Source organism: Vicia villosa, unplaced genomic scaffold (assembly GCF_029867415.1).
Source record: "Vicia villosa cultivar HV-30 ecotype Madison, WI unplaced genomic scaffold, Vvil1.0 ctg.001176F_1_1, whole genome shotgun sequence".
Classification (NCBI taxonomy): domain Eukaryota; kingdom Viridiplantae; phylum Streptophyta; class Magnoliopsida; order Fabales; family Fabaceae; genus Vicia; species Vicia villosa.
This window is the reverse complement of record NW_026705517.1, coordinates 545,998-557,707: the sequence shown is the minus strand read 5'-3', so window position 1 is coordinate 557,707 and position 11,710 is coordinate 545,998. Positions and strand designations below refer to the sequence as shown.

The 11,710-nt window shown below is 37.5% G+C and overlaps 1 protein-coding gene and 1 long non-coding RNA gene across 2 annotated transcripts; one reads left to right on the top strand and one right to left on the bottom strand.

Annotated features, from left to right (window-relative positions):
- Window positions 1-1,020: 1,020 nt before the first annotated feature.
- Window positions 1,021-2,399, bottom strand: LOC131633769 (uncharacterized). Its single transcript, XM_058904459.1, has 3 exons — window positions 2,176-2,399; window positions 1,139-1,907; window positions 1,021-1,026 (listed from the first exon to the last, which is right to left on the bottom strand). Exons 1-3 carry the CDS (start codon window positions 2,397-2,399, stop codon window positions 1,021-1,023), a joined length of 999 nt encoding a protein of 332 aa, XP_058760442.1.
- Window positions 2,400-3,606: 1,207 nt separating this feature from the next.
- On the top strand, window positions 3,607-6,261 carry LOC131633772 (uncharacterized). Its single transcript, XR_009293394.1, has 5 exons — window positions 3,607-4,352; window positions 4,463-4,539; window positions 4,664-4,951; window positions 5,129-5,235; window positions 5,812-6,261. It is a non-coding gene; the product is annotated as an uncharacterized LOC131633772 (long non-coding RNA).
- Window positions 6,262-11,710: the final 5,449 nt, after the last annotated feature.

Sequence of the window (11,710 nt, the reverse complement as noted above, 5' to 3'; positions counted from 1 at the left end):
CTTGTAGAGCTTAGGTCGACCTAGCAGTGCTTGCAGAATTTTGCTCCCAGTTAGGTCGACCTGTTTAAGGAGTAGGTCGACCAGAATCCTCTTCAAATGCATTCTGGGGACATTTTCTCAGATTAGGTCGACCTAGTTGTTGTGTAGGTCGACCTAGCAGACTGGTATGTAAATTTCATCAATTTAGGTCGACCTAGATGATGTGTGAGTCGACCTAGCAGAAGTATATGGATTTTTCTCCATTTTAGGTCGACCTGGGTTGATGGTAGGTCGACCTAACTGCTGCTTTTCTGCATTTTTCTTGTTTGGCTTGTGTTGAGTCGACCTATATGCATGGTAGATCAACTTGTTCTGTCATGAGTGATCAATGCTTGCTTTTCTTTGAGTTTTCTGCTTCCACCTTGTTGCTTGTATGCTTATTGAGTTTGCCATGAATCAAAAACATCTTTGTGATTGTAATCTTGTATTCACAATCTCAATATTTTTTTCTCAAAATTTACCAAAATCTTTTTTTAGTGGGCCAGCTCGAAGTCCGCTTGGCCCGGCCTGACCCATAAAAAACATAGGCCCGATGGACTGACCCAAAAAGATAGGATCGTATTTTTTTAAGGTATTTGCGGCCCGAACCACACTAAATTGTTGGACTTATGGGCCGACTCGGTGGGCCGAGTCCATTTTGATAACTCAAATTAAAACAATGGTAGGACACCCGTGATGGTTCACGCATTAGCTTTACTTTATTTAGCTTTTTTTTTTGATAAGCAAAGAGACTTATATTAAAAGAGCACAAGGGGTGCTAACCCAAAAGCATACAAAGAAAAGGTAGATGGAAAAAACTACCACCCCCACCAACTAACAAGAGACTAGCCCACCCCAATACAAAATGCGGGATTAACACACCAATCCGACCAAACTAGATTGTCACCCACCTTAAAGAAATTGATAACCCACTCCCAAGATAACAATTTAATCATCCCCATAATATCGAAATTGACCAACACCCCCCCATTGAAGAGGATTTCATTCCTACAACACCAAATACTCCAACAAAAAGCCAAACCGATAAGCCATCTAGTGTTCACTACAAAAAGAGACCTACAAAAAGCCTTAAGAGCAATAAGACGGTCAAAGAAATTACCCGAATTGCCAAGACGTCAATACGAAGCCAATCCAAGAAGCTATTCCACCACCATAAAGTAACCGAACAACTCCCAAAAAGATGATTTGTATCTTCCTCCGCCAATAAGCACAAGGGACAAACCAAATTATCTGGACCGAGTAAAATACCCCGAGAAGCCAAATTCTTCCTAGTGGGAATCTTATTCAAAATTAAACTCCAACCGAAAATAGACACCTTACTCGGAATCTTAGTTTTCCATAAAGAAGATAACTCCTTAGAGACGTTTTCATTCAAACCTTGACTCCAAGAATCACCTTCCATAGTCATCTCATAAATTGCCTTAACCGAAAAACCATTAGGATTTTTCCACCAAACAAACAAATCCGACACTCCAAACACGGGTTGTATCGGATTAATAAGTCTCAACAAATCCAATAAGGACTCCCCTTCATCCTCAACAGAAAAGCCTTCATGAAATTTAATTGACCAAACCCAAGAACCATTGTTCCAAAAGCCGTTGTCGCTAACCTTTTTGGAAGAAACTTCTGCATGGGAAAACAAAGAGGGAAAGCGGTTGCGAAGAGGATATCCTCCCACCCACCGATCTGCCCAAAAATCAATAACCTCTCCGTTTCCAAGTTTACAAGCAACAGATGAAGGAAACCAGTTTTCCAACGGATTGTTTCCCATTGATCCCACAGAACAAACATCTTTCCACCAGAGAGAAGCCATATTTCTTTTATGAATCACCAAATCTGAAAGCATTGTCCTCCTAATGTCACCGTACCTGCAAGAAAGAAGGTTAGTCCATAAAGAATTCTCCTCATTAAGCATCCTCCACCTCCACTTACTAAGTAAAGCCAAATTAAACTTCCCGCAATGTTTAACTCCTAGCCCTCCCTCCTTCTTCGACAAACACACTTTGTCCCAAGCTATCCAATTTATCTTCTTCTTGGTCTCTACTCCTCCCCACAAAAAAACCCTTTGAAGCTTAATAATTTCCCTAATGATGATTTTTGGCGCCTTGTAGAAGGAAAAGAAATAAATCGGAATACTTGACAAAACTGAGTTTAACAAAAAAACCCTCCCCCATAGACAAATGTCTATTCTGCCAAGACTCCAATCTATTCCTCAGTCTTGCGACAATTGGCTTCCACACCTCCCGCCTCCTAGGATTAACCCCCACCGATATACCAAGAAAAGTGAAGGAAGTAGCACCCACAATACAATTAAGAAAAGAAGCCGCCGCTTGGATAAAATCCGGATCCAAATTAACCATAATCAAACGGCTCTTGGTCAAGTTGACCCGAAGACCCGAAACCACCTCAAAGCCCCTAAGGATAGCCTTCACACTCCATAAATTATTCCAAGATTCATCACATATCAAAAGAGTATCATATGCGAATTAAAGGATCTCAAAATTATTTAGCTAACTTAGAGTCATATCACTATTTGGTAAAAGAATATCTAAAGCTCTGTAGTTTAATTGGATGTGGGTCTGAATTTGGGATCTCAACATATATGAGTTTGTCAATGTCAAAAGAAATAAAATATTTATTTTGTGGGTGTAAAAATATAAGAATGCGAGGATGTGCCAAATCTCTTTTTGAAAATTCAACGGTATGATCAAAAGTAAAAGAATATAATTAGTGAATTTAAGAAAAGAAAGTACTAAATGTATATTCAAATATTTAATAACTCACAAGACAACTTTTCCAAGGACATGTTTTTAAATCAAACTAGTGTGATACCCGTGCGTTCGCACAGGTACGCTTCGTTTTGGCGTATTTGGATTGAGGAAAATAAAAGGTATTAATAAAATATTAAATTTTGATTAAAATGGATAAAGTTATAAAAATACTAATATTAGTTATGATAATGTGTGGAGTACGTTAAGTTGTTGAGTTATTTACAAATTTGAAGAAATAAGATATTTTGATGAAATAAAGAAAAAATAAATAATTTATTAATTATTTTAACCAAAATAATGTATTATTTTTAAAAGAGATAATAAATTGATTTTTAGAATGTTTTTCGTATATAAAAATATTTGAATCAATAGTAAACTTATTTCCGTAATTGTTCAATATTTAAATCAATTCATATCATATCAGTACCCGTGTTTTCGCAAAAATCAAAATTTGAAATTTAGTTTTAATTTCAAATATTTAAAATTTAAAAATTATTTATTTATTTTGCGTTAATTTTCAAATTAATTATCTTTTAAAGTTATAAATAATTTATAATAACAATAATTAATTAATGTTTAATTTTATATTTTAAAATTATCTATAATATAAGAAAATTTACTGTTCTAGATTTCACCAAAATACCCTTTGATTAACTTAGTCTAAATTAATTTTTTTGGGGCAAAACATGTCTTTTGGTTTTTTTACAAATAATACCCTTTTCTTGCTGAGCTGTATGTCATTATCTCAACTTCAAATTTCAATTTCTTCTCTCTGTCCTTTCTCTCATTCTCTCAGTCTTCCTTTTTCTCATTCCCTCTCCGGAACTATTTCATTCTTCTTCTCCCTCTTCTTCCTCCTCTTCTTCTTCCTTCTTCTTCTTTACAAACCGTAATGATACTCTCTGTAACACTTTGATAACGAAGCCCTAATCCAATTCGATAACTATGCACGAAATCAGGGTTTTGGAAATCCTATAAAAATGAAGATGCATAAAATTAGGGTTTTGGAAAAGCATCAGATGCTCTGAATCATGGTAGAAGTCGTAATGCTCGACATTTATCGGATGTTTAGGTGTATGATATGCTCAGGTGCTCTGAATCATGGACTTTTTTTTAGTGAGTTACATGATTTAGCTGTTTGCAGGTTTATGATTTTAGAAGTTTGATGTGGTCTTCTCTAAAACTAAAAGCTGATACTAGAAAAGATGATGGCAACAGTTCACCGGAAAATCTGCCAAACGATATTTCTACTTCTGGTTTTCGTTTCTGTTTCAGTTGTGAAATATATTGGCTGTGCAGTATGATAACTCCTTTCTGTTGCTGTTGTGTTGATGAGTTTTTTCTAAAATAGGCTTAACTTTGTTTTGATGTACTGGTTTCTATTGTGTTGATCTACATCATATATGTTGTACTGTTGTTTTTTGTTTTGTAAATAACTTAAAATTCAATAACGGGTGGTGATTCAAATGAAGAAGGAAGAGCAGTGGACAGGAAGAGCAGTGGATTTTCAAGAGGTGCTTCTGTGTATAGAGGTGTGATAAGGTATGGCCTAAAGTGATTTTCTTGCTGTAATTAAATTCAGCTTTTTTTAATGAATAGATGAATAATTATTGAGTAGTGTTTATCTTTTTCTTCTTGTCCCAATTTTTCAGACACCGTCAACATGGAAGGTGGCAGGCTCGAATCGGACGGGTTTCGGGAAACAAAGACTTCTATCTTGGTACATTTAGTAAGTTCTCTTACCCTCCCTCGCTAATTTGAACCCGTTTGTTACGACTTTTTTTAATATGTAACATATCTGGATCCGTCACCGAACGTCTCAAATAGATGATATAACAAATTCTATTCTATAGGCACACAAGAGGAGGCTGCAGAAGCATATGATATTGCAGCAATCAAGTTTAGAGGAACAAGTGATGTGACCAAATTTGACATAAGTAGGTACGATGTCAAGAGAATTTGGTCAAGCTCAACTCTAATCGCCGGAGACATCGACACCTTCTCAGTCGCCTCCTCTAGCTATTACCGACGGCGAACAACAGCATTCTGATGAATTGTCCAACATGGTGTGGAATTCGAACAAAGACGAGCAACCACCGCAGAACGAGTGTGGAAAAACCACCGATGAATTGTCCAACATGGTGTTTCCTCACTTTATTTAATATCTTTTGCATTTTAGAGATATCATGGTTTAATGATTAGTGTAAGATCCAGATATTATATACTAAACAATTTATTGTAATTTGTCTTGAAAATACTTTTCCAAATCTAACTGTTTGCTGAAATTTGTTACATGATTATGACTGTGGCCTTGTCAGAATCAACATCTTTAACCAAGTCATTGTTGCTAATAACTACTTCACTGGATCGAACGAAAACCTCAAAAAATGGATTGGCCATCCAAGATTTGAGCTTATCTGTCACGGTAAAGTCCATCTTTATTTACTATTCAACAATCTATGTATAGAATTTTTTGTCGATGTATCACATTGAATGGTAATCTATTTTTTGTTCTATTTAGTAATACATCTTTGAACACTTGTATGGAGGTTGTAAAATGATTTCCCTTAACTTAAAAGGATACAAAAGTTGTTTCTATATGAATTGCAATTTTGATCAGCTGGCATTGTGAAATTGGAAATTGTGACAATGATAGATTGTGTTCTTAGTATATTATGTTCGGCATCCCTTCAAATCAGTTAGTAACTCAGTAGTGTTGATGAATTTGTCTTATTTTGTCTTTAATCATACTGTTTACTTAGCAAGTAGACACAGTCGTATCAACAATTGTAATATTAATTCATACATTCATTCATTGTACAATCACTAAATGGTACTGCTTGAAATTCAAATTCTCCAATATTCACTATATTTTTCCTTCAATTTCTCACCTCATAGCAAACAATATTCGCGACAAAATCTGTACTGTTTTGGCTTTTGTGGTGGTAGTCTCAAGTGAATGTATGTATATGTGGTTATGACTCTTGTATTGAATGTGCAGGTTTGTATGTCAGTTTGGACAAAGATTAGACTGTATATCTGCATGCTTGTCTGGGTTTGAATGATGGATAATCTGGTTTTGTCAGAAACGCTGGCGGAGTCGGAAACTGCGGAAGTGGAGAATCAGTAGCTATAGATATTGTTGCAGTTTGGGGAGTTTAGTTTTTTTCTAAGATGCTGTCTTCTTGTGCGACGTTTTCCGATGATGTGTTGAATATGTCGAGAGCCATGGTATAATGTTTTCGCATGTATTGGTGCATCATGTTGCAGGTGATGTTTTGCAAAATTTGTCCTTGCCGGAGTAATCGTAGAGCTGCGTCTTCGGCGGCCATCTGAGCAAGCTACGGGTCTAGTGTATGTTGTTTTTTGGTTTTGGAGTATAGGTTATGTATGGTTCTGTCAGTCATGAGTTATGGTTTAGTTTTGGTACTGTCATAATTTTGTTGTTTGGATTGGTGTAGTTGCAGAATTATGCATTTTGTCATACCCCAAATTTGTCCTACCCTACTCATATGGCTTATGGTTCATGTACATACATTACTTGGGTCATAACTCACATTCATGCATTCATATCATTGGTACTATTCAAAAGGCTAGCAAGAGAAAGCTCTGTTGCAAAGAGTTTTGATCAGAGAATAAGGAGGGTATAATCATGTGGTTCTATGTTCAAGAAAGTCCCCCGGGATTGGGGTTTCTCTCTACTTCAAATCAGGGCATTGAGTGAAGAGTACAAGCTTGCAAAGTGTCTGGTCCTTTAAATAAGGGTTTCTTTGACCAAAGTCAACCGGTTGACTTTCTGGTCAACATTTAATCGGGAATGGCCCCTATGTGTGGAAAACTTCTCATGCTGACCTTGTGGAGGTGTTTGTTCGACTGGATGTGAGTGAAAGAGATTTAATCGGGAATTTCATCAATAGTCGGAAAAATCGGAACAATTGACTTTTGGGTCAAAATCAGAAGAATTATTCAAATATTGACTTTTGGTGGAAAATCAGTCAAGAAAAGTCGAAGAATGGATAAAATCGAGAGTTTGACAAAAAGTTGACAAAAATAGAAAGTTTCCAACACTTAGAAAATTTTTTGATCCTTTGAATCATGATGAGCAGTCTACTTCAGCACTGATTTACACATGTCAAATGGCATTTTTTGGGAAAAGTTCCAACATCAAAGTTGTTCCTCTCACGGAGGAGAACAACTTTGTAGTTGGAAGTTTTTTCATTTGAAGCTTGTATGAAGAGATAAAGTGGTTTGAAGTTACTGAAAATCCATTCAAACTAAGTCACAATCCAAGTCACAAGTCAGGTCATGACCTGGCATTTTAACAAACACATGACATGCCAAATCTCCAGCCATTTTTAGAGCTCTAAAGAAGTGCCATGAATGCAAACTTGGTATCACTCTCTTCTTTGCCATCTCCTCTATCCATTGAAACAAGAATTGGAATAATTGAACAAATATTGAGTGAGATACAAGCTTTCAAAGTTGTATCCCAACACTGGCCAAACACTGCATGCAGCCAAGGCAGATTCTTAAGGCATACGCATGCATTTCAGCAAACACATGGTGTGCCAAATGTCAGTGCCTTTTTCTTCCTCCACAAGCCTCAATTTTGAACAAGTTAGATGCTAAGACATTCTTTGCCATGTCCTCTACCTAGTGAGCGCAAGATTACTAATTTTGAACATGTGTGGACCAAGATACAAGCCACCAAAGTCATGCATATGGACACCGTATATGAACTGAGTAAGAGTAGGGCACATGCGTGGGCACAAGGCAGTTATGCATTGTCATGTCTCATTGCATTTTTGAGTGGGATAAAAACCCTATCTCAAAGGCTCATCAACACCAATTCTCTTCCCCCATACGTCCTCTTCACATTGGTCTTAAGTTTGAAACAAATGGTGTCTCATGGAAGAAGATATAAGCTCACAAAGTCATCATCATGATCATGTTGAACCAAGGAAAGGTTGAGCTTTATTTGCAACATACACCAAGTCATCATTTACTACAAAAAGCCATGCACACGCTGCATTTGAAAAGGCACACAAAAGATTTACCATAGCTACACATGCTTGCTCACTAAGTATCAACACCTGAAGGGAATGCTACACTACAACCATCCACACCATAAAGCCCATACACTCCATACTATATAAACTCAACACTTCACAAACCACAACACACACACACTCATTTTTTTTCATACTCTCACACTCTCATCTTTCTTCACTTTCAGAACTCTCTCCTCAATCTTTCTTTCTGGTTCTCTCTCTTCTCTTTCTCTTCACTCACCTTCCAAGAGAAAGTTTGTTACAGTCTCTAACAAACTTTTCTACTACCATGCTTCCATAACCGAACCTTCATCACCACCATTGAAGCAACCTCATTGATCTTCGTAATCTCCTCAAGTCTCAAACTCTGAACAACATCATCATCATCATCACTTGTGTGGGTCGAGATCGAAGGCTTCACCATCACGTTTCTCTCTTCTGCAAGGTTCCAAGAGTGGAGGACTGAGTTTGTGATTGCTACTACATCTCAAGATTTTCTTCGCCTCTAAGATCCAAGCTTCGAACAAGTAAGTTTCTTGAAATTTTTAGCATATGTAGACTAGTTGATGAAGCACATAGTAACATGCTCAATGTGGTTCTGCGCGTGAGACTTTGATTTCTATGGTTGATCTTGTTTGCGTGTTATTGTGTGTATTTGCTCGCCTGAATCACTTGTTTGAATTCAATGATTGATCATGAACACACTGCTAAGACTTAAACGGGATTTTAATGATGTTGATGAACCTAGGGTTTTTAGATTGGCCTCGGATCATACATTAGAGATAGTTTTGAGAAAATCTAAGGCCAGATCTGAAGTCAGGGCAAAAAACCGAGTGGACCGGTAGTATCCTTTTCATTTTCTGGGCGCGATTTGCTATCGCCGGCGATACTCGCGGCTGAGGAAGATGACCGGAGGCGGAGCTCCGGCATCTGAGTTTCATTTGTTGTTCAGATTCCGTTTGTGACGTGGCATGATTACGTTGGCTTATTTCCCAGTATTTTGTGGTTTCCTTGTCTTATTCAAATGATTGGGTGATGCGTTGCTAGCTTCCGATTGGTCCGTGGCCTTATTCTGTTTTGTGACTTAAATGAGATGCACCGGTTGATAATAGTTCACATGTCACATTTTGTTTTAATAAGAACCATATAATAGTCACAATATTTCACATGCAGTAATAATGAGGCAGAAAATAAAAACAAGTGGAATGAATGAAAGAAGGCTGGTGAACGTTGGGCCTCTACTGCTTTGGGCCACGCCAATTGCTGGACCTTACCCCTAAATCACTAGCGCACCACTCCCTTCATGCCTTTGGGCCTTATCACGTTTTACTTTTGCACACCCCTGTTCAGGCCTGTTTAGCATTTTAACTTGATTTTAATTCCTTTAATAATTGCTTTTACACCCCCTGCAGTATAGATTAGATTTCCATTTTAATATTTGTTTTGCTCTTATTTTTAGCTCATAATTCCTTTTAGCTCAAATAAAAATACATAAAACTATTTTTTAGATAGTTTAGGGTGAATAAATAATTGATTTGTTTTTGTTGTTTTCCTTTAATTGTTTTAAAACCTTTAATAAATCATCTTTTACAATAGGTTTTGTTTTGTTTACTACTTGTAAATAAACCTGTTAATAGACTTAGAAATAATTTTGGTCTCGATTTTCTTTCATAGATTCAATTGGTATATGTGTGTTTGTGAATAATAGTTTGTTTGATATAGCTCTCGATTTTATTTGTCGCATATTGATTTTCTTCTATCTACCCCATGTTAACATTAGGATTTAGACTTGTATAGACAACTTAGATTAGAATTTAGGATTAGTTCCCTATTGCATTCTTTTTCTTTTCAACTTTTAAAACATTAATAAACGGAAGATGCGAATCACATTAAGCAAGTGGTAGAGAAATGAGTGGGATTCATTCCCTAATCTATTTCTCAATCACTTAGTGGCATAGAAACGAGTGGGATTCATTCCCTAATCTGTTTCTCGGTCACTACTTAATGGGAGAGAAACGAGTGGGATTCATTCCCTAATCTGTTTCTCAAACATTAATTAATGGGAGAGAAATGAGTGAGATTCATTCTCTAATCTGTTTCTCAAACATTACATAATGGGATGGAAGTGAGTGGGATTCATTCCCTAATCTGCTTCTCGATCATTATACATTTTATGTGATTCGAATCGTGAAGTAAATCCCCTTAAAAAAATACACAACCAAAAACACTTCAAAACATCTAACAATGGTTCAGACTAAAGCAAAGTAGAGAAAGCGGTGAGTGGCCCGGTATTGGGTACTGTTCATCACTCATCTACCCTAAAAGACACAAACCAATCTCTTTCTTCTCCTTAAGGGCATCGTTATCTCCGTTCCATTGCATCCTAGGCTGTCCCCTTGTGCAAGAACGCGAGCGTTAACTCCGCCCAACTAAAAAACACAAAAACAAACAGAAAATCTTTAGCCGAGCTACGGTAACTCTGATTCCTGAAAAGGATACGTAGGCAGCGGGGTAGGGCCCGTGCGAGTACAATTCTTCTTTTCCCTACATTTTGCATTCATTTCGCATTTAGATATAGACATAGTTAGACACCCTTTAGATAGAAACAAACATAGGTGGATACCATCGAGTACGATGGGCGTGAGGGGTGCTAATACCTTCCCCTTGCGTAACCGACTCCCGTACCTTGATTCTCTGGTCGCAAGACCCTGTTCCTTCCTTTTCTAGGTTTTCTGATATTCCTTTCCCTTATGGGATAAATATATTGGTGGCGACTCTGTTCATTTTTCGCGAGCGTGCGACAGCTGGCGACTCTGCTGGGGATGTTGCTAGACCTGTTGCTGGTCCATCCTTAGTGAGTCGATCCTAGCCTGCGTTTGTTTGTTTATTTACTGGGTGTTTATTTGTTTTTATGTCTATACCTTGTATATATGTTTGCATGTTTACTTTTCTGCTTGCATATCATGTTTATTTCTGTTTGCACATCATGCATATGGATTATATTCTGTGTTCCTTGGGGTCTTCTGTTCTGTTTTGCAGGTTGGGTGGGATGTTTTATGAGGTAAAAGGCCCAATACCCAGGCCAGAGTGACACATAGGATACCTAGGATAGAGTGGATAGTCATGACGCCAACAGAATGTCAGGTTCTGTTGATTGCGATCATGAGACCCACGACCAGTCGAGGTTCAAATGAGATACCGTTGTTGGCATGTATTTGCGACAATGATGGTGTTTCGGGAGAACTGATAACGCTGGAAGCCATTGACCTACCCTGACCTAGACTACACCTGTGAGTGGGGTGGGATATACATGACAGGTACCGTTGGTGACCGTTCTGTTGGTGATTTGTGTTCTTATGGTTTCACTATGCCTATGCCGAACCTTTGATCCTGCAACGTCCGATCTCATCCAGAGGCCACACACACTTCTCCTATGTGGGGAAACTTCCATTGCATCATTTACATCATGGCATATTTACCTTTCAAAAAAAAAAAGAAAAGAAAAAAAAAGAAAAAGAAAAGAAAAGAAAAGATATATAAAAAAAAGAAGAAAGAAAAGAAGTATTATTATTTCTCATGTGCATGCCATTTTTTCAGGGTATCCAAGGTTATTATCTTCTTCACTTGAAATGGCTAACAACGTGACGGTTACCAAAGAGGTTACTAGGCGCACCTTCACCTGCAGTTTCTTCCGTGAGGATATAACGCCTCTGATTCGTTTGAGCACTTCAGTTACTGGGCAAAACTTGGATGAGTTCAGGAAGACATATGGTCATATCCTACACATGTTAACTTCTCGGGTTGATGAATGGGCTCTCTACACACTTCTTCAGTTCTACGATCCTGAGT

Coding starts and splice junctions, on each gene's coding strand:
- LOC131633769 (XM_058904459.1), bottom strand. CDS start 2,399: ATGGTTAATTTGGATCCGGATTTTATCCAAGCGGCGGCTTCTTTTCTT. Junction 1,908..2,175: donor GTTAAACTCAGTTTTGTCAA/GTATTCCGATTT, acceptor TCTTTCTTGCAG/GTACGGTGACATTAGGAGGA.